The sequence below is a fragment of the Xiphophorus maculatus genome, chromosome 11 (assembly GCF_002775205.1).
Source record: "Xiphophorus maculatus strain JP 163 A chromosome 11, X_maculatus-5.0-male, whole genome shotgun sequence".
In the NCBI taxonomy this organism is placed as follows: Eukaryota; Metazoa; Chordata; class Actinopteri; order Cyprinodontiformes; family Poeciliidae; genus Xiphophorus; species Xiphophorus maculatus.
The window spans coordinates 9185930-9208157 of NC_036453.1; the positions used below are offsets into that span (position 1 = coordinate 9185930).

At 42.8% G+C, this 22228-nt stretch overlaps 2 protein-coding genes across 5 annotated transcripts; one reads left to right on the top strand and one right to left on the bottom strand.

The window, feature by feature from the left end:
* Window positions 1-520: 520 nt before the first annotated feature.
* On the bottom strand, window positions 521-5336 carry LOC111610114 (uncharacterized protein K02A2.6-like). 4 transcript variants are annotated; one of them, XM_023342645.1, is made up of 3 exons: window positions 4196-5336; window positions 3988-4063; window positions 521-3810 (listed from the first exon to the last, which is right to left on the bottom strand). In XM_023342645.1, exons 1-3 carry the CDS (start codon window positions 4799-4801, stop codon window positions 3155-3157), a joined length of 1338 nt encoding a protein of 445 aa, XP_023198413.1. In that variant the 5' UTR covers window positions 4802-5336; the 3' UTR covers window positions 521-3154. The 4 variants fall into 4 exon arrangements, with proteins under 4 accessions (XP_023198413.1, XP_023198414.1, XP_023198412.1 ...); XM_023342647.1 differs by having other exon boundaries at window positions 3361-3772; window positions 4196-5102; XM_023342646.1 differs by lacking the exon at window positions 3988-4063 and having other exon boundaries at window positions 521-3772.
* Window positions 5337-16074: 10738 nt separating this feature from the next.
* Window positions 16075-17571, top strand: LOC111610090 (phospholipase A2 inhibitor and Ly6/PLAUR domain-containing protein-like). The gene is made up of 4 exons (XM_023342522.1): window positions 16075-16129; window positions 16907-17008; window positions 17111-17278; window positions 17423-17571. The coding sequence occupies exons 1-4, from the start codon at window positions 16081-16083 to the stop codon at window positions 17569-17571; spliced, it is 468 nt and encodes a 155-aa protein (XP_023198290.1). The 5' UTR covers window positions 16075-16080.
* Window positions 17572-22228: the final 4657 nt, after the last annotated feature.

Genomic DNA, 22228 nt, shown 5'->3' on the forward strand with positions numbered 1-22228 from the left:
CGAAAAGAATAAAAGAGGGGGCTGTACATCCTCGAGTAGACACTGTCCCTTCCGGAAAACTTCCCCCTGAGGCTTCGTCCTCCCGCATCCTCCACCAATGTCTTTATTTCATGTCATTTCATTTCATCACATATTTTGGGGGTAAAAACGGACAGGGCACCCCTGGCCTCTCAGGCGGTGGAAAAAATCACAATGTCCCCCTTACAATCTGGAGAAATGCACAAATAGAAACAAAATTTTGAAGGGTGTTAGGGTTTAGGGAAATGTTAGTCAACCACCCATGGCATGACTATGTCAGCTGTTTCTGTTGTTTTATATATTATATTTATTTTCAATAAAAATGTTATCCGTAGTCTTGTGAGTTTTGTCTTAATCATTTTTGTTGTCATTATTACTTCATATGTCTGATTTTTCATTATATTCATTCTGTAGTTACCTCAGGTCAACGCCATGCCACAGGAGGGTAATGAACTCAAAAGAGCAAAGTCTAAAATTTTGTGTTAGGTTTTGTATATTTCTTTTGTTTTATTGTTAGTATTTAAAAACAAGGTGAAAAGTCACAGCTACGAAGTTGTTAAGTTCTACAAAAGTGCTAAGTGAACAAAATGTTAGGATAGTGTGTGGAACTTATAGTGAAGTGTTAGGTTAAAATTATTTGTAAAGGCAGTGAAATGTTAGGTAGTATGCAAAAATGAACACATTGTTAGAAGACTAAAAGGTGAGATTTCTATGTAATATGTAAAAGTTAATGAACTACGAAAAGGATGCAAAGTTAATGAAATGGTAAGAAAAGCTTAGAATTCTGAGTATTGAAAGGCACAGAACAATGAACACATTCGTAAAACATCAAATCAATAAAGTAAATCAGGATTAAAGGCAGTACACTCAAAATACACTGGCATGATTAAACTAGGATTAAAAGTAAGTAAAAATGTTTTCTGATCAAACTTTAATCATTGTAATGAAATCAAATCACTGCAGCCTCTCTATAGCGAGACGTATCAACGTCAAATCAGTTTCTGCGTGTGTCCAGATGTAGAGCCGGCGCGGTCGCTGGGAAACCCCGACATTGCCTGGAAGGCTTCAGTGTGGGATTTCAGCTGTAACTCGGTCCAACAATCGTGGAATGCGCCCACAGTCTCACACCCCGGCACACCCAGAAAGGATTGGACTTCATTCTGCAAGAAAAAACACAACAAAAGCGAAATCAATGGATTATATAAGGAAGGAAGGAAAATTTTCTTTTGTCACTGGATACTAGTACTGCCCTTAAACTCTGGCAATCTGGAATTTCACGGTTCTTTCACGTCTCCGGGAAAACATCTGATAGGCAGGTGGAATTCCATCACTACTGCTGCCTTTCTCTATGGTTGAGGTGATGCACCGCACCGCCAATGACCTCAGACAGGGGACACAGCAGCAACCACAGGTGATCAGGAGGGCAAGGAAAGTTGTCACAGAAAGGAGCAAAGCGATGATGATTTCTTTATATTTTCCAAACAGATCAGTGAACCACTTATCCAAGGGGTTTGAAACTCCAGAGTGCTGATGCATCGTTTTACTAAGGGCCTTAAGTCCTTCTAGCGCCTTGGTCACTGTTAATTTAGTTTGTGCACAAACTTTAGCCAATTTTGTTTTAAAATTTTGATTCATTCGTTCTGCTTTGCCTTAGGATTCCGGGTGATAAACCGTACCGAACTTGTGTTTCAAACCAAGATGAGCTTCCACTGTTTGCAGGTCCTTGTTTCTGAAATGTGTTCCATTGTCTGATCTGATTTTTTCTGGAAAACCGTGCCTGGGGATGTAATGGTTGATCAGACATTTTATGACCGTTTTACTGTCTTCTCTCGCTGCTGGCCACGCTTCAGGCCATCCTGTGAAAGCATCAACACAAACCAACAAATATTTTTTGCCTTGCACCATGTTTATTATGTCAGTGAAATCCAACACAACCTCTTTCCCTGGACATGTGAGTGGAAGAAACTGTCCCTGATGTGGCTTCAAAGTTTTCTTAGGGTTAACCTGTCCACACATTTCACAATTATTTACAAACTGTTTCACCATGTTGATCATTTGGGGTTGCCACCAGTCTTTAAGATTATACATCATCTGTTTAGTTCCCACATGTCCAACCCCGTGAGCTTCAAGAAGCAGCTCTTGTTTTTTCCCAGGGGGCAGAATTAACCTGCCGTCTGGGCCCCTCCGGCATCCATTTGTTTCAGTGGCCCCTCTGTGTTTCCACATGTTTTTCTCTTCAAGTGGCACCCCCTTTTGGCATCTTACCACCTCCTCCAGTGTGAGTTTGTCATGTAATTCCTCCTCCGAGGAACACACCATGGCCAAATTGGTGTACCCCACAGCTACTTTAGCTGCTCTGTCCGCTGCTTGATTACCTTTTGCAATCATTGTGTCTGATAAGTCATGACCTTTGCATTTGATTACAGCTACTGTTTTTGGCAATAGCAATGCTTCCGCATTCTCCTTCTGAAAAACAGTCTGCCATGTTCACGCCTTCGTGTGTGAATGAAATGTTAGGAGCTTCCAGGACTTTAGAAAGTCTTTGTTGTCGCAACGCTGTCATGGTGAAACTTTGTGAGTTTACATATGCCACTACACTGTGTGATGTTAACACCAACAGTGAATGTCCCATGACTATGTGTGCAGTTTTTTGTATCAATTTGGCTACACCAGCAGCATGCTGTGTGCAGGGATGATGTCTCTGTTCCATTTTGTCCAAAATTGCAGATAAATACATCATGATTCGTCTCTCACCCCCTTTTTTCTGATACAAAACTCTGTTAACGGCCAGTTTTGTAACAGAAACATCCAGAAAGAACGGCAAAGTGTAGTCTGGCATGGAGAGCTCTGCAGCGGACGACATGTGTTGTTTTACAGCTATAAAAGCTTGTTCTGCCTCAGTTGTCCAAAAGAGGAGATTATTCAGATTTCTCATGCCTTGTTCATTAACCAAGGCTCGAAGCGGCTGGGTCAGATCTGTGTAAGACGGAATGTAGCTTCTGCTGTAGCCAGTTAAACCCAGAAAGGAGAGCATGTCTTTGACTCTGGTGGGTTTCGGATGTTGCAAAATGGACTGCTTGTGTGAGGGAGAGATCCCCGTTGTTCCTGCTGAAATTATTCTGCCCAGAAATGAAACCTATTTTCGTGCAATCTGTAATTGGTTTTTACTGGCCTTAAAACCTTTTTGATGGAGGTGAGCCAGAACCAGGGAGGTGGCTTTAACGCAAAGCTCAGCGGTTGTTGCGGCCAGCAAAAGGTCATCTACATACTGAATTAGGGTCGTGTCTCGTGGAAGGGGGCAATCCTGCAAAACATCTTTCAAAACCTGGTTAAACAGCCCTGGAGACTGGGCGAAACCTTGTGGCAGCCTGGTGTAACGCCACTGTTCTCCCCTGAAAGTGAATGAAAAGTAGTCCCTGCAGCTTTCAGCTAGTAGGACACAGAAAAATGCATTTGCCAGATCAATACAGCTATACCACTGCTGGCTAGGAGTCAAAGCAGCAATGGAGACATATGGATTAGGAACTGGCACAGTTTTTGTTTTCAGAACTGCATTTACTGCTCTCAGGTCATGAGCCATTCTGTATTTGCCAGTACCTTTTTTCTCCACTGGCAAAATGGGTGTGTTCCAGTCAGACTTTGAGGGTTCCAGCACTCCAGCCTCAATCAGTCCTGTTATTGTCTCTGCGATGCCCTGTTCAGCTGCGGGTTTGTGTGGATACTGAGGAATCCAGAGGGGTCTCTCAGAGTCCACCTGAAATGAATTAGGAGAACAGGAAGCAAGCCCCACATCTGTAGGCGTTTCCGCCCAGAGAGATGCAGGCATAGATGTTATCATATGTTCTGCTGAAGGGTGGTCTGATTTTTCCCTACCGTGATGTCTGGACACCTGTTCATGATGTAGCTCTACTGTTTCAGACCCTGAAAAGCTGATCTTATATGTGTCAAGAGAAGGGGAGAAAGACAAACCTGGCACTGCTGTCGCAATCCAATCTGTGGCTGCCAGGGAGCGTTTCATCATTGGGCCCAATTCTTTTGCTTGGTGCTCAGGGTGCAAACAGAGAGAGATGTGAGGCACAGCTTCATCAGATATTTGATAACATTCTGACTGCGTTTCTGTGAAAGAGACAGCAGCAGCTACACCAACTGGAGCTACATGAATATCTGAGATTTTTACCTCCCAGGTTGTTTCCTCCAAAGTGGAAAGGAAAGGTTCCTGGTACCATTCAGAGACGTCTCTGTCGTAGAACAGGGTCACGTGGGGGGGATCCGGAGGAGAGACGTAGGAGCACAGACACAGGAGCCAAGGTTTCCAGTCCACAAACGTTGACATTAGACAGCTGGAGGGTAAGTTCGTTAAAAGGCCCCAATATATGTCTGCATACTCAGAAACAACTGGCTGCATGAGAAATTGTCCATCCGTGTGAAAGTTTGCACAAGGGAGGGACGTGCCATCGGGAAATGAAACAATTAATCCATTCACAGAGCACATAATTGTTGCTCCCAGTTTTATCAGTAAGTCTCTTCCTAGCAAATTGACGGGAGTTGTGGGAGAGCTGACAAAAGAATGTTGCAGGTGCTGATTGCCCAGTGTGAAGGTCAGAGGCTTAGTGAAAGGCAGACTTTGTTCTGTCCTTGAGAACCCAGTTAAAGATACAGTTTGTGACGTCAAACTGAGGGGAGAAACAAAGTTCAATGTGCTGTGTGTAGCACCTGTGTCCACCAGGAAGTGTGTTTCTCTCCCCTCCAGTGTTGCTGACAGCATGGGGTCTGCAGTTCCCATGCTGGGCTGTGGGTCTCCAGGGGCGTGTCACTAGATGTTCTGTGTGGGCTCGTTATTCCCCTGAAAAGACTGTCCAGGTATAACATTGGGATTGTGGGGGATCATACCTGGTTCCCCGTGATTTGGTATGGCCCAGCAATGTTTTGCCCAGTGTCCAACACATCCACATCGGTAGCATATGTCCTCCTGTGGTCCCCCGGTTCGCGCCCCACGACCCCTCCACGGAGCACCGCCCTCGTGACCGGCCAAACGCCTTCCCCGTCCACGAGGAAACGCTCTGTACCTGTTTTGGGGATATGAAACAGAAAAAACAGGAGGAGGAACCAGTCCTCCCCCAATCTGATTAGTGTTTTGCCAGGAAGTTGCATTCTGTGTGGGGGTTCCGGCACCTGCAGCCACAACCATCACATGTTCCTTTTTATCTGTTTTTTTTTTTTATTCAATTTTTGTTTTGCTTCCTGCAATTGGAGCTTCAACAGCTGAATTTCTAAATCCTTAGTGTCAGACTGCTTTTTCTTGAACTCATCTTGTGCCTTTAATAAGTGATGAAGCAAATGTCTCTCCCATCTAACGTGCTCGCACCCTGTCAAATCTGGGTTGTTTCTTATAGATTGTACAACCTGTTCAGGAACACCTTTCAAGATTGCCTCTCTAAACATTTCAGTTAAGTTTGAGTGTGGGCCTTTTGGATTAATTGTAGTTTGTCCGAGCCAGGTTTCTGCAGCTTTATTTATGTATTCTTTAGGATCCATGCTGTAATCCCATTCAAACCTGGTGATGGGAGTGATTGTGGCCAGTGGAAACTGCCTTTTTATTTCCCGTGCCAAAGGTGTGATGAATTGATGTGCTGGAGTAGAATTACTTACATTTTTGGGTCCCTGCTGCGTGTTCTATGTCTCTCATAACCATGCCAGACATAGCTCCGCTCATTATTGCTCTGAAATCTCCCAGCGCTAGAGTCATTCCAGAGGTCAGCAGGTCTAACTCTGCCAACCAAAGACTCCCACCAGCTGTAATACTGGGCAGTTTATCTACTATGGCCTCTCTGTCACCTAGAGGAAAAGGAACGTATTTCCGACCCCCAGTACTGTTTTTCAAAAGAGGATAAGCCCCTGTGTTGCTCCCAACCAGGGCGTGCTGTCCTTCTGCTGTGTGAAGGCCTAAGCCACGCATGCTCTCTAGAGGGCACGAGACGTGATAGACATGTCTCAGTTCATCAGTTTTATCTGTAAGGTTCTCCTCTGAAACCCACGTTCCATTTGCATCCATTTTAATTTGAACGTTTTTGGCTGAATTAGATTTTATCTCTCCTCTCTCCATCTGTTCTGCTCTGTCACACAGGTTCTGCAACCTCTGAGCAGATCTGACAAAGGTGTCATTTAACTGAGACCAAGCCATGGGATTTGGTGTGGACGGGGTCTGATCTAATATAGTCCAGTTCGGGGTATCAGTCCCAGTGTGGACTTCGGGAGCGTTTTGTGGGGTAGCTGTCTCCCCCTCGACTGCTAAAATTCCCTGTGTAATGTTAACTATGGGATAAATGCCCTGGGAAGGCCGAGTTTCGTCTCCACTATATGGTGGAGGAAGTGAATTGTCTGTACTTATGTTTGTGTGTTCAGAGCTAGTGGCAACTTTTTGTTTTTTGTGTTCAAATGCATGTGAAAGTCCCTGCCAGAAAACCAAAAGTTCTTCCCTCTGCCTGAGTTCTCTCTCAGCATTCTGCTCGTTTGTTTTACAGCTTCTTTTAGTGAAAACTCCTGCTTCTCCTTCTTTTTGCATAGTGTCTATCAAATGTTTTTTAGAATTGTTGATTCCCTGCAACAAATGTTTCCCCAGGGGCTGTCTGCTTAGCAAATCGCCTCCACCCATTTCAACCAGACCTTTTAATTTATTTTGTATTTTTTGTCCGTCCCCGTCCGTTTGGAATTCGTCATGTCCCCCCAGATAAGTTATTACTCCATCTATTTGCTCACTGAGCGCAATCCATGGCCCGATGCCCCACTTTGGATCATATTTCTCCCTGTCGACCTCCTCCGCCATATTCAAACCCAGAGATCACCTCTCCTCTTTTCTGCCTTTTTTTACTGCCTCGCACTGCGGCGAGCCTCTGTCTCCTTTTTTTTGCTCGCACAGCGGCGAGGAAATCACACACAGCAGAAAGATTTTGCTCGCGCGGCGGCGAGAAAATCAAAGACCACAGATGAAATAAAGAAACTTCCCACAGATTATAATTCCCGAATGTTTACCATGGTTTTAAAAGACATTGCAATAAACGAAGGAGAGTACATTTAAACACGCAAAGTCTGCTCAGCGGCAGACGTTTACATACACATAGCTGACAGACACACACACAGCTGACAGATACACAGAAATGGATCCACGCTTTTCAGCTCCTATGATGTCCTCTTTTTCTTCACTTATTTCTCTGCAGAGGAACAGATCGCGATCAACCTTTATCTTATTCTCTTATCTTTTTTCCTATGGTGGACCCCTCTCAACACTTTTATGTTTTTTGAGCAAGTCACAGATTGGCTAACGCGTTCTTTTAGGGGGCAGCACTCCCCAAGGATAGAACCGACAAAACCTAGTCTTTCTCTTCCCCGCGTCCAGGGAAGGTCGGAGACGACCAGTTCTCACTACAGAGCCAATCGACCTTTTACTTTGACTATTAACTATTTAACTAACTTTAACCTTACTCCTATGAATAACTCGAAAGCCTTTAGACAAACAAATCAAAAGCAGTACGAACAACAGCTGACAATCGAACAACGGTTGACCACTTCAGACAACTCAGTAACACACAATATAACAGCAATCGATAGCTGGAATTCAAAGGTTTAAGAAGAATGCAACACAAACCACAGCTGATTTCTGGAATTTAGACAGTCCAACAGAAACAATGCTATCGTGTTTGTTAAGGAAAATTTTCCTTAGCTTTTTATGTGGGCCCAACACCAGAGCACTGCTTCCGGCAGGCTGCGCCTGAACGGCCTGTTCAATCTCTGCTCGTGTCTCAGCACAAAACCATCCTCTGCTACCAATTGTTGAAAATGGATCAAAAATGTACCGCACACAGAGCAGAAAATCAGCCAGTACAAGTAATCAGACTTTACTTATTTTATTCTTTTTTAGCGCTAAAAAAGGAGACGCTTACCCTTACAGACTAGGTGTGAATGTGACCGAGTCTATACAGCATCTGATCAAAAACGGGAAGATTCGTTTACTATACTACGGATGCACCTGGTGGTCATCTGATGTCTTACGTCATTTTATCAACTAAGTTTCTATTTCCTGGGAGACGGGAGTCTGAGGAGTTTCTATAGATGTTACAATTACAAAGGCCCTTTGTGTAAGAATATGAGAGTGTAGTGTGTGAATGTATTTGAGCTTGATAAGCGCCTCAACATATGCTGTAAAAAAAAAAAGGTGAAAGGTGTTATGGTACACAGACAGAAACAACTGGTACAGAAACAGTGTGTGGTTAGTTTGTCTTCTATTTTGATTCCTCTTCCTCTTCCAGACACTCATTTCGCTTACATATTTTCTGCCAACCACAGACAGGTTTTGGTATATAATGAAGACCAAATGAAGCGTTCTGAAGCTTGCATTGGAAAAAAAAGCTTAATTACACAACAGTGGACCTTTACAATTTGTGGCTTCTTGTCAAGTCCCTGGGATGTCTGATTAGTAATTCTTAAACTAATAACTAATCAGGATTACCCAACCTCATCCATAACTACTCCGGATTCTTCTGAATTTGGTGTGCCCTCCAGCCCACACACAATCAGTGTCTTATGTAACTAATTCCCTTGCAACTTTAGCTTTTTGTCATGTTGTTACATTTGGTGACCACTATGTGGAGCTGGAGTTCTTGTGAAGTATTGCAGATGAATGTTTTTTTTATTTTTTTTTTTATGTTTGACTGGCAAGTAAAGCCAAAGTACAGAATTAAATATCATACTCTATCTGTCAATCATTGAAGGTGTTGGTCAACATTAAAGGTGTGGTCGTGAAGATTACCGGGATCACCAGCTATTTTTTCCTTCTGGTTGTTCTCTGCATGCTCAAAAACAAAAGAAATAGTCCTTCAGCCAGAATAAACAACAGCCAAAACATTTTCTATTTCTGTACTGTGTATTCAGCCCCAAACCTTCCAGAATATATTGAAGATGCTTTTCACAGTTTATTCTTTGAGCCAGTTATAGTCTCACCAAATGAAATAAAAAAATAAATCAAATGAAAGATACATTATTAATACTCCAAGGGAAATAATAATAACTAAAGAAAACAATTCCAAAAAATGTTGAAAACAAGCCAAAAAGTTATACTAATATAATTGCTGTCATGTTTGTTAAATAAGATTTTTGTCTCATTTGATTAACTGTTCTAAGAATGTAAACATTAGTAACATGTTAGAAGTGCAAGCCTGTGGAAAATAGAAAAAGAAAACCTTACAATGTACTCCTTTATGAGGGTTTCTAGGTCTTCATTGAAATGAACAATTAGAACTTATAATACACAAACACTTTTAGTTTCTATGGGATCATTCAAAGAAAAAGGGCAAGATTACAATTGCTGCATTTTGCAGTAAAACATGGGGTAGAAAATGAAGAAAGGAAGAAATAAAAAGTAATCACAGAAAAGTCCACAATAGCTGACATTTTAGGAGTTCCGTATAGCTGAGAGTTTTTCCAAACAACTTAAATGGTAAAATATCTTGTAAGAAAATACGAAATTCAGAATAAGCGTTAAGATGAATTAAGCAATTGCATTAAAACATTAAGAGAATGAATTGAACAAAAAATATCTTTATAACAGACAAAAGTCTGTCATAGTAGTTTTTATTGTTCGTTCAAACCTCATCATTTGCTTCGGAAAACTATCGTTTGCAGTAAGAAGTGTTGGTCTGGTTAGCTTCCTCATGAGTGTGGATGTCAGTGGGACAAACCCTGCTTACACAGAAATCTATTTATCTTTCACAGCAATAACAAAATGACATTAATGCCAACAGCAATGCGTAAGAATATACTTCTATCTCTGGGTTCATTTTAGTTGAAACAATAGTAAATAAACAAGACTGGGAGTGTTGCTCATTTTGATTTATAATCAAATTTTGATTATTAATCAAAATTACAACTTCCAGTTTTGGGTAAATATTCATTAGAGATTTTAACTTCCTACAAAATTCACAAGATGTAGTGATCAACATAACATATGCCTGCCTTTACAGTCAGAAAACTGGGCTTTCATTGCCTTTTGAAATTGACAATGAAAGGATTGTCCATCCATCCATCCATCCATCTTCTTCCGCTTATCCGAGGTCGGGTCGCGGGGGTAGCAGCTTCAGAAGGGAGGCCCAGACTTCCCTCTCCCCAGCCACTTCTTCTAGCTCCTCCGGGGGAATCCCGAGGCGTTCCCAGGCCAGCCGAAAGACATAATCCCTCCAGCGTGTCCTGGGTCTTCCCCGGGGCCTCCTCCCGGTGGGACGTGCCCGGAACACCTCACCAGGGAGGCGTCCAGGAGGCATCCTGACCAGATGCCCGAGCCACCTCAACTGGCTCCTCTCGATGTGAAGGAGCAGCGGCTCTACTTTGAGTCCCTCCCGGATGACTGAGCTTCTCACCCTATCTCTAAGGGAGAGCCCAGCCACCCTACGGAGAAAACCCATTTCGGCCGCTTGTATCCGCGATCTCGTTCTTTCGGTCATGACCCAAAGCTCATGACCATAGATGAGGGTGGGAACGTAGATCGACCGGTAAATCGAGAGCTTCGCTTTTTGGCTCAGCTCTCTCTTCACCACGACGGACCGGTACAGCGCCCGCTTGACAGCAGATGCTGCGCCAATCCGCCTGTCGATCTCCCGCTCCCTTCTTCCCCCATTCGTGAACAAGATCCCGAGATACTTAAACTCCTCCACTTGGGGCAGGACACCCCCCCTGACCCGGAGAAGGCACTCTACCCTTTTCCGGCTCAAGACCATGGCCTCGGATTTGGAGACACTGATCCCCATCCCGGCCGCTTCACACTCGGCTGCGAACCGCTCCAGCAAGAGCTGCAGATCACGATCTGATGAAGCCAAAAGGACCACATCGTCTGCGAAAAGCAGAGATGAGATCCTAAGGCCACCAAATCGGATCCCCTCAACACCTTGGCTGCGCCTAGAAATTCTGTCCATGAAAGTGATGAACAGAATCGGTGACAAAGGGCAGCCCTGGCGGAGTCCAACTCTCACCGGAAACGAGCCCGACTTACTGCCGGCAATGCGGACCAGACTCTGACACCGGTCATACAGGGACCTGACAGCCCGTATCAAAGGGCCCGGTACCCCATACTCCCGGAGAACCCCCCACAGGGCTCCCCGAGGGACACGGTCGAACGCCTTCTCCAAGTCCACAAAACACATGTAGACTGGTTGGGCGAACTCCCATGCACCCTCCAGGACCCTGCCGAGGGTGTAGAGCTGGTCCAGTGTTCCACGACCAGGACGAAAACCACACTGCTCTTCCTGAATCCGAGGTTCGACTATCTGACGGACCCTCCTCTCCAGGACCCCTGAATAGACCTTGCCAGGGAGGCTTAAGAGTGTGACCCCTCTATAATTGGAGCACACCCTCCGGTCCCCCTTTTTGAACAGGGGGACCACCACCCCAGTCTGCCAATCCAGGGGAACTGCCCCCGATGTCCATGCGACATTGCAGAGTCGCGTCAACCAACACAACCCTACAACATCCAGAGCCTTAAGGAACTCCGGGCGGATCTCATCCACCCCCGGGGCCCTGCCACCGAGGAGCTTTTTAACCACCTCGGCGACCTCGCCCCCAGAGATTGGAGAGCCCAACCCAGAGTCCCCAGGCTCCGCTTCCTCAGTGGAAGGCATGTTGGTGGGATTGAGGAGGTCTTCGAAGTACTCTGCCCACCGGCCCACAACGTCCCGAGTAGAGGTCAGCAGCACACCATCCCCACTATAAACAGTGTTGGTGCTGCACCGCTTCCCCCCCCTGAGACGCCGGATGGCGGACCAGAATCGCCTCGAAGCCGTACGGAAGTCTTTCTCCATGGCCTCTCCAAACTCCTCCCACGCCCGAGTTTTTGCCTCAGCAACCGCCCGAGCCACATGCCGCTTCGCCCGCCGGTACCCATCAGCTGCTTCCGGAGTCCCAGAGGCCAAAAAGGCCCGATAGGACTCCTTCTTCAGCCTGACGGCATCCCTCACCGAAGGTGTCCACCAGCGGGTTCGAGGGTTGCCGCCGCGACAGGCACCGACAACCTTGCGGCTACAGCTCCGATTGGCCGCCTCGACAATGGAGGCACGGAACACGGTCCACTCAGACTCCATGTCCCCCACCTCCCCCGGGACGTGTTCGAAGTTTTGCCGGAGATGGGAGTTAAAGCTCCGTCTCACAGGGGATTCCGCCAGACGTTCCCAGCAGACCCTCACAACACGTTTGGGCCTGCCAGGTCTGACCGGCTTTCGCCCCCACCACCGGAGCCAACTCACCACCAGGTAGTGGTCAGTGGACAGCTCCGCACCTCTCTTCACCCGAGTGTCCAAGACATACGGCCGCAGATCCGATGAAACGATGACAAAGTCGATCATCGAACTGCGGCCTAGGGTGTCCTGGTGCCAAGTGCACATATGGACACCCTTATGCTTGAACATGGTGTTCGTTATGGACAATCCATGGCGAGCACAGAAGTCCAGCAACAGAACACCGCTCGAGTTCAGGTCGGGCGGGCCGTTCCTCCCAACCACGCCCCTCCAGGTCTCACTGTCATTGCCCACGTGAGCGTTGAAGTCCCCCAGCAGAACAAGGGAGTCCCCAGGAGGAGCACTCTCCAGTACCCCCTCTAAGGACTCCAAAAAGGGTGGGTAATCTGAACTGTCGTTCGGCCCGTAAGCACAAACGACAGTCAGAACCCGTCCCCCCACCCGTAGGCGGAGGGATGCTACCCTCTCGTTCACCGGGGTAAACCCCAACGTACAGGCGCCGAGATGGGGAGCAACAAGTATGCCCACTCCTGCCCGACGCCTCTCACCTTGGGCAACTCCAGAGTGGAAGTATGTCCAGCCCCTCTCAAGGAGACTGGTTCCAGAACCAGAGCCGTGCGTCGAGGTGAGACCGACTATTTCTAGCCGGAACCTCTCGACCTCACGCACTAGCTCCGGCTCCTTCCCCACCAGAGAGGTGACATTCCACGTCCCAAGAGCCAGTTTCTGCAACCGAGGATCGGACCGCCAGGGTCCCCTCCCTCTGCTGCCACCCATCCCACACTGCACCCGACCCCTTTGGCCCCTCCCACGGGTGGTGGGCCCATGGGAGGGGGGGCCCATGTTTCCTCTTCGGGCTGAGCCCGGCCGGGCTCCATGGGTAAAAGCCCGGCCACCAGACGCTCGCCATCGTGCCCCCCCTCCAGGCCTGGCTCCAGAGTGGGGCCCCGGTGACCCGCGTCCGGGCGAGGGAACACCAAGTCCAAAGTTTTCCTTCATCATTGGGGTCTTCGGGCTGCTCTTTGTCTGGTCCCTCACCTAGGACCTGTCTGCCTTGGGTGACCCTACCAGGGGCATGAAGCCCCAGACAGCATAGCTCCTAGGATCATTGGGACACTCAAACCCCTCCACCACGATAAGGTGGCAGCCCATGGAGGATTGTCCTCAATCAATAATATTGCGCCATTGATAACTACATGTCCTTTATAATTTCTCCTTCAATGAACTTAAAAAAACATTGTTTAGACAACTTGTCTCTTGTTGTTAAATAAACCTCATGAAGTTTAATTTCTGAGTTAAAACCAATACAATTTTCTTGTTGACAGTTGTCAAATGTTGAATGTTGTTGCATTTTCAAGGCACCAGGTGGACTCTAATTTTCAAGTTTAACCACCTTCGAAAGTTTCACAGTGCAGTACTAACCTCTTTGATTTGACTTGTTGAGAAGTCTGGACAGTAGATTCCCTCGGTTGTTCTAGGCTTCTTAACTTGATTTGAAGCTGTGCATCAGTCACTCAGGCCGTGCTTGCAGGAATTGACATTTGGCTTAGAATGCCAATTCTAAGCTGAATGACATAACATACTAAGATTCTTAACTTAGTCTGGTAGTTGTTACTGAAATTCACACAAAACCGCAAGACACTATAACATGTATTACTTGTTACTCTAAATATCTCTGACCATTATGATGATGATGAACAATTCGTCGTTCAAAAATGGAGCTGTGAAATAGTAATTGCTCTCCTGATACATCACTATATGTGATTAACAAATTTTTGGGGCAAACTTGGCTCAATTTCACCAGCCACACCCAGACCTGATTACTGTCAGATATAGAATCATGGAAGGAGGAAGACGTGGAATCAAGAAGTCACCTACCAAGAATCTGTCTGACAAAAAAAGTAGGCTCAAAGATTTCTTTTCAGACAGAAAAACAGGCAGAAAGGGAGTCAGGGGAAGCAAAGGAATTAAGGTTGGGAATAAAAATCAGCCTCCATGTGGCGCCATCCCCAGCACTGTTCACCTCTTATGGCAGAAGAGGTGCCTCAGCTGCCACCCCTCATCAGTTCGATCTGGTAATGTCTTTCCTGTTACGTAACCTTTCAACATTCTCAGTTTTACTTTAATTCTACCACTCCTTCCAAACGTTCAGAGTCATGTGAGCACATGCAACAATACAACAGTGATGGGGGTGGCTACCACTGGATTTTGCACCATCATTCAATAACTTAAAAAGCAGCCAAAAGTGCAACATAACTTTTTTCCATAAAAATAAATTTTTGCTACTTTTGGTTCCTGATGCTAATTTCTGTTATTTGGTGAAGTATTGCTATTCTAGGGAAGGTGAACCCAATATGTTCTCAATGTTGTCAAGAAGATCAGAAAGCAACAATTGACATTACTGCTGCCCAGGTTGAAATGTGCCACATGAAATAAAGCTTCCTACTGATAAATCTGAAGAACAGAATTTTATTTTTGGATTTTTTTTAATGAGTTCTTACTTCATTTGACATGGAGAGTTTTTTGACTGTTTGTTGCTAGTTATACATTACTCCCATAAAAGTTCATAATAAACTATTTTTAGTTAAAGAAAAAAAAGCAACAGTTACATAAAAAGAAAGTAAAAAGATTATGTTTCACACATGAAATCCATGGGTTTAATAGACTATCTAGTTCTTATGGGGATACTGGTGATAAATCAGTGCCCCCAGAATTAAATATTTGTATTTCAGAAGATTATATTATATTAAACTGCTTCAATTACTGAAATAGTTTAGTGACTATTCATGTGTGGAACTGCGTCATCTGTTATGTCACTATTTATTCTGGCTGCAATGCATGTAGACATTTTTATACTATGATGTTATGATGTTATTTCTTTCAGCCAACTAAAGAAAAGGTTTCTCCCTGGGAGGAACTAAAGGATCTAATCTCTCCACCTCTTAAAGAAAGATATTCTTAAATGAGGAGTTTCTTCTTTGATTTTAGACAATTCAAAATATAGGAAAAATAGGAATAAAGGGTAATGAGAATAAAAGTCCCCTTTAATATTTTATTTTGTTTTAATGTTTCAATAAAGGCACAACATGTTACAGCTCACATTACATACTAAAATAGCTTTTGAATTAAAACAGTTGTAAAATGTCTTTAAAATAGAATATATTTTCATATGTGGATTGTTTTTCTTAATGTAACAATTATCCGTTTCTTCTAAATTACTGTTTGATGCCAAAATGTTTTAGATTTGAAGCCATGTTTAGTGGCCCAGCCGAGGGGAAACATGCAAACAGCTGGTCAGCAAATTCAGAAGAATTACATTGCTGTGATACTGATTAATGGATCACTGAGAAGGAAATACATATATTTAATATTTAAGTCTACCAAACATAATTAGAATTAAAAAATTATCAGACTGGTTTCATGTTTCTTGACTTGTCAAACAACAAGGGCAATGCCACATCTAGAACAATGAAAACAAAGACACAAAATATTTAGGACTTATTTAAGGAAAGCCTGTTTTGGTGGTGAGTAACTTAATGATATGTTTCATTGTAGTGAATGACCATTTTCCATTATATACTGCCTTGTATTAAAGGTGTGTTAAGGTGTGTTGACATGTTTTCAGAATGATCTGACAAATAAAAAAAAGGAGTTTTAGGGTTGTGGCGCTATGAAAACAGAGACACCTGATTAGTGAGGTCATCTGTCCAGTATATAAAGTGCAGCACAACTTTGAAGTTTAGTATCGGAATCCAGGAGAACTCACCAGCAGGTCCATCTGAACATCACCATGAAGCTGATTTTTTCTTTGACTCTCATCTGGGCTCTCTACAGCACAGGTAACATTAATTATATTATGTGTAACTTTTATTTAAGTTAGAAAACATCACAATTAGACACTCCAGCTTTTTTCAGCTTTAATTAACCTTGTTGTTCGACTAAGAGACAAAACATTTTGATATTTCTATTTAGTATTATTTATTTATTTATTTTTCAGATATTGGACACAACATTTTTACCAGCAGACTCATGACACTTTTTTAATAATTATTGTAGAAGTCAAGGTTGTTGTTGGTCGTTTAATATGACTCTTGGTATGTTTCTAGCTCAAACTGGTCCTCGAATCATTGAATCTTATCATAAACAATTATTTTCTTTGTTCAAGTTGATAAAGCTTTTTTCTCTCCAATGTATTAAAATATTTTCTTCCGTCAGACTATATTGTTGAATATGTATTTTCTTTTTCTGGAGGTCATTTAATAAAAAAACATATTTTTAGAAACTTAATTGTTGGGAAGACATTTATCTGTTCTTTGACAAACTAGGATGTTCATAATATTCTACTGTTCACTATAATTCTGTGCATCCCAATAGAAAAACAAATAAATTTAAAACTTGTTAGCTTCCCTAAAGCCTAAGCAAACTTGAAACCTTCTGACATTATGGGTACTTATATTTATAGTTGTAGTTACGAATTATTCATGCAATCTTTTTTTTGAGGTATTTACTTTGACATGGTATGTGATTTATTTTTGTAAAGCACATCTATCACTTTCTAACTTGTTAAACATATTTCAAACAATTATTTGACATTGATTCTTTTCCCCTGATTGCAGCTGGAGCCCTGACGTGTATGACCTGCACAGACCAGACGTGTTCAAGCACAATACCACTAACATGTAGCTCAGAGACGATGTGTATAACAGCTACCATCCTAGGTATTGTTCTGCTTATGTCTCATTTAACTTTTTTGGAATAAACTGCATCCATGTCTTACATGTGTTATATAAAAACCACCAAACATCTTCTTGACTCTACAGCTACTCAATATGGAATTTCAGCAACACAGCTCTACAAAGCCTGTGCAGCGTCCTCTCTGTGTCCGGCTACAGGCACCTCGACTTTTTCAGTCAACTTGGGAACCCAAAGTGCAATTGCATCTGCTCAGTGCTGCAACACAGACAACTGCAACTCACAGACTCTGCCTGGTAGGTTTCATTACAAACTTAAAAAAAATATGATTCTCTGTTTATTTTATTTTATTTTATTTTATTTTATTTTTGCTATTTTATTTTATTTTATTATTTTGTGTTTATTGAGATTTTTCTTTCCGTGTTGTGTTTTAATTGCAGCCCCAACTACTCCTGCTGCAAACTCCCTTCAATGCATTTCTTGTAACCCCACAACGTCTCAGTGCATCACTCCAATAACCTGTTCAGGAGATGAGACCAACTGCTTCTCAGCAACTTGTAAGTTTAACAAAATACTGACTAATCCTTAGTACACTTTTCTTAATATCAGTGAGAGCAAATATTAATGCTTAATCTGTACTGTATGCTAGACAGTTAGAAATTGATTATTAAAAACAATTTATTCCCTTACAGACAAAGTGGCACTGAGCTTCGTTTATATTGCCCTAATAAAGAATTAATGTAACCGTATCCTGCTTTTAACATCAACAGTGAAAAATGGAGCAAACACAATTCCTGCACTGGGTTGTGCATCACCAAACACCTGTACAGCTGCTGCAGGTCTGGGAAGTTTGCCGTTCATGCAGAGTGTTGGTTCAATCACCAGTGGACCAACCTGCTGTGGAACCAGTTTGTGCAATAATCCAAGTACAACAACAACCACCACTGCTGCACCAACCACTACAACCACCACTGCTGCACCAACCACTACAACCACCACTGCTGCACCAACCACTACAACCACCACTGCTGCACCAACCACTACAACCACCACTGCTGCACCAACCACTACAACCACCACTGCTGCACCAACCACTACAACCACCACTGCTGCACCAACCACTACAACCACCACAGCTGCACCAATCACTACAACCACCACTGCTGCACCAACCACTACAACCACCACTGCTGCACCAACCACTGCAACCACCACAGCTGCACCAACCACTACAACCACCACAGCTGCACCAACCACTACAACCACCACAGCTGCACCAACCACTACAACCACCACTGCTGCACCAACCACTACAACCACCACTGCTGCACCAACCACTACAACCACCACAGCTGCACCAACCACTACAACCACCACAGCTGCACCAACCACTACAACCACCACTGCTGCACCAACCACTACAACCACCACTGCTGCACCAACCACTACAACCACCACAGCTGCACCAACCACTACAACCACCACAGCTGCACCAACCACTACAACCACCACTGCTGCACCAACCACTACAACCACCACTGTTGCACCAACCACTACAACAACCACTGTTGCACCAACCACTACAACCACCACTGCTGCACCAACCACTACAACCACCACAGCTGCACCAACCACTACAACCACCACAGCTGCACCAACCACTACAACCACTACTGCTGCACCAACAACCACTACCACCACAACCAGTGATGCCTCTAACTTCAGACTTGGCTTTATGCACTTGTTGTTTGCTTTTCTTTATCTTTTAAGTGTCTAAAGATAAATCAGAGATGTTACATTTGGACCAAAATTAGAAGAATATGTACATACTGCTTCTAGCTTGGACCTGGATATTAGGTATTTATTGGTATATTATATATAGGATATTGGCATATTTATTCATTTATTAAAATGAATAATAATGTATGACTTTATTTGATTTGATCTCTAGTTTTATCATTATATTTTGCAACATCAGAGAAGTTTATTGTGTAACTTTCATAAGTTGGTTATTCTTGGTCACTCCCCTTCTTAGGAACATTGGACTAGGAAGTAATTCCTGTGATGTACTGAGTAAACTTGGAGTTCCACCAGCTGCGGTTCTGGAACAGAGTAAGTGTGGGGACAGGACTTGACTGTAGAACAGGTTACAAAAAATAATATACAGACATATCTTCAGTGATTTGCTTTATGTAATGCATTCTTACTCCCTTTATATTTTATAAGTATTCTTTATAGAACCCAAAACGCTTAGCAATTTGGAGAATGATGAAGCTAGAAGCTGAGGGAGCACATCCTGTCTTCATTTATGTCAATGAAAGTGAGGAGAACCTCATTTGGTCCAGTTTCAGGACAGAGCTGATACATAACCATGTGTGCTGTGATCTGTAATAATTGTGTCCTATGCCATATCTTAAACAGAATAGTCTTTATTCTATAGTCACTATTGACCCATGATGCTACACAGAACGCCTCATAGCGTTCATGATTGCACTTGTTACAGCCTTTGTGATAGTAACTGTTAACAAGGTCAAAAATAGGGCAGCCAAAAAGTTCTCAGAATCAAATGTAGTGAGCATAGCAGTTGGACAGTAATGAAGGGAAAGAAAAAAAGAATCTCGTTAACTGCAGACACAGACAAACCCACACTCACAATCCAAGAGTTCGCAGACAAACAATCATCTGGGTGTGTTGCCACCCTGAGGTCTATTTTCATAGTTCTGTTGTGTTCTCCCTGAATATTTTCTCTTTAATGATTTGCTGTGTTTTTCGTTTTGTTTAGGTCTTGTCATATGTTCTTCCTTTGAATTAATTATTGCTCAAAAGGTCTCACAATACTGGTTTGTTCCCTTGTGTTGAGTTTCTTTATTTATTCTTGCATTTTGTTTAGTTTTCTTAGATAAGTATTAGTATTTCTTGGTTTATTATGTCCTCTTTAGTTTCTTATTCTTATTGTATTTGTGCGCTCCAGTAAATCCTTGTTATTCACCAGCAGTGCCTCATCATTCTCATGTTATTCAGCTGCTCTGCAACTCAAACTCTTAATTTTCACTGTTCACTGCCAGATTCTTTGTTTTCATTAGCTGACTTAATTTTTTTCCCTTTCTCTTTCTTTATTTCGTGTGCACATGCAATATTTTAAAGTCTATTCTCTGATTGAACCTTGGGACGCCCACATTTGACTTCTGTCTGCTTCGATGAGAAGTTTCCTACTGAAACAAATAAATCCCTGTTCTTTATGTAAGATTTGAACCAGTGGAGCACTGGACCGGAGAGTCCTACCCAACTCTCCAGTCATTTCAGTAAAATGTCATGGTCAACAGTGTCAAAAGCTGCACTAAGGTCCAACAGAACCAGCACTGTGGTTCTCCCACAGTCTGTGTTTATATGGATTTCATTGAACACTTTGATGAGGGCGGTGTCAGTATTGTGGTGAGACCAGAAACCAGACTGAAAGACGTTAAAGCAGTTGGTTATCTTTAGGAAGCTATTTAATTGTCTAAGCAGCTTTTTCAGTAATTTTGCTGATGAATGGGAGGTTGGAGATCGGCCTGTAATTCTGCAGGTGTGATTTGTCTGGATTGTTCTTCTTATCAGTCCTTTAATAACTGCTGTTTTTAAAGCCTGGGGAAAACACCTGATTAGAGCGATGAGTTTACTATTTGGGTCAGATCATTTGCAATGACAGGCAGGACTTTCTTAAGAAAAGGTGTGGGTATGATGTCAAGACAGCAGGAACTTGAGCTTAATTCCTCCCACAGTCCAATTTCTTCTAGACTTCTTTAGTTAAGTAGTTGAAATTTAGTCATTGTTTTCCACAACTATGTTTGGGCATAGCATTGGTACAAAATTTAGTGTGGATGTGCAAATTAATCCTCTGATCTATGGAATTTTCTCTTTAAAAAAATTGGCAAATTCATTGGAGGCCACGTTAGATTACAGGTCAGGTGGTACAGTCACAGGAGGGTTTGTGAACCTGTAGACCAAGCATTTTTAATATTTTTGTTTATGATTTCTGCAAAGAATGTTTCCCTTGTATGTTTTAGTGTTGAGTGATAACTAGCAGGCTTTGGTTGTAGATTTCATAACAAATGTGAAGTTAAGTTTTACGCCATTTGCATTAGGCCCTATGGCACAGTTGTCTTTCAGATTTGTTTGTACATTTCTCCATGGAGACTTGTTCCTACCAGACGCAACCTTCACTTTAATGGGGGCAATGAAATAAATGATACCTGAAATTTTAGAACTAAAATTATCTACCAGCTCATCTACATTGTTTCAGTTAATGTTAAGTGAGAAGAATCTCATTGCTTCCACTACATGTATCTGGAGCTAAGGTACCACCCAATACCAACTATTAATGCTACTATTCTCCTGTGTGGCAGTTTTTCCAGAATTTATTTGAGGCAAACAAAAAGTACCTGCTTTATTGTCTCAGCAAATTACTGAGTATTTCTCACCACACCCTTTAATGACTTTGCCCAAGCACCTAATCCAGTTCTCCACCAGGTGGTGATAAGAACTCTTTCTGCTTCACTCTTTACTCCATTTTGCACACATATGTTTTCACATAAGGGCCGCATAGAAGCACATTTCGTAGCCACTAAGTTCAATTCCAGGCCTGGTATCTTTGTATCTTTGAAAAAAACCGTCTACTTTGGTCCAAGAGGCTATAAGTAGAGTTACTCATTTGAGCTCTTTCAAGGATTGAATTAGCAAAGCCTTTCCATCGGCAAAACTGTCTCTCATAGAACTTGCAGATTAACAGCAGTGCTGTCTCATACAACTCATTTAGGCTATGATGAGATAGAAAAGATAGATAGACTTTATCTATCTATAAATTGTTATTTATAGATAGATTAATTACAATTTATCTATCTATAAACTGTTTTATAGATAGATACTAATATCTATCTATTTATAGATGGATATCTGTATTTATTTAGATAAATATAAATGTAGATATTTATATAGATAATAGATAATAGCTAGACGGACGGACGGACAGAAGAAAAGACAGACACACAGACAGACACACAGACAGACAGACAGACAGACAGACAGACAGACAGACAGACAGACAGACAGACAGACAGACAGACAGACAGACAGACAGATAGATAGATAGATAGATAGATAGATAGATAGATAGATAGATAGATAGATAGATAGATAGATAGATAGATAGATAGATAGATAGATAGATAGATAGATAGATAGATAGATAGATAGATAGATAGATAGAT

Bases quoted from the DNA above. Each gene is read 5' to 3' on its own strand.
- LOC111610090 (XM_023342522.1), top strand. From the start codon at position 16,081: ATGAAGCTGATTTTTTCTTTGACTCTCATCTGGGCTCTCTACAGCACA. The intron at 16,130-16,906 runs GTAACATTAATT...CCCTGATTGCAG, and splicing joins CTGGGCTCTCTACAGCACAG to CTGGAGCCCTGACGTGTATG. The intron at 17,009-17,110 runs GTATTGTTCTGC...TTGACTCTACAG, and splicing joins TATAACAGCTACCATCCTAG to CTACTCAATATGGAATTTCA.
- LOC111610114 (XM_023342644.1), bottom strand. From the start codon at position 4,801: ATGGGAACTGCAGACCCCATGCTGTCAGCAACACTGGAGGGGAGAGAA. The intron at 3,811-3,987 runs GTTTGTCTTTCT...AAACGCCTACAG, and splicing joins GATTGCGACAGCAGTGCCAG to ATGTGGGGCTTGCTTCCTGT.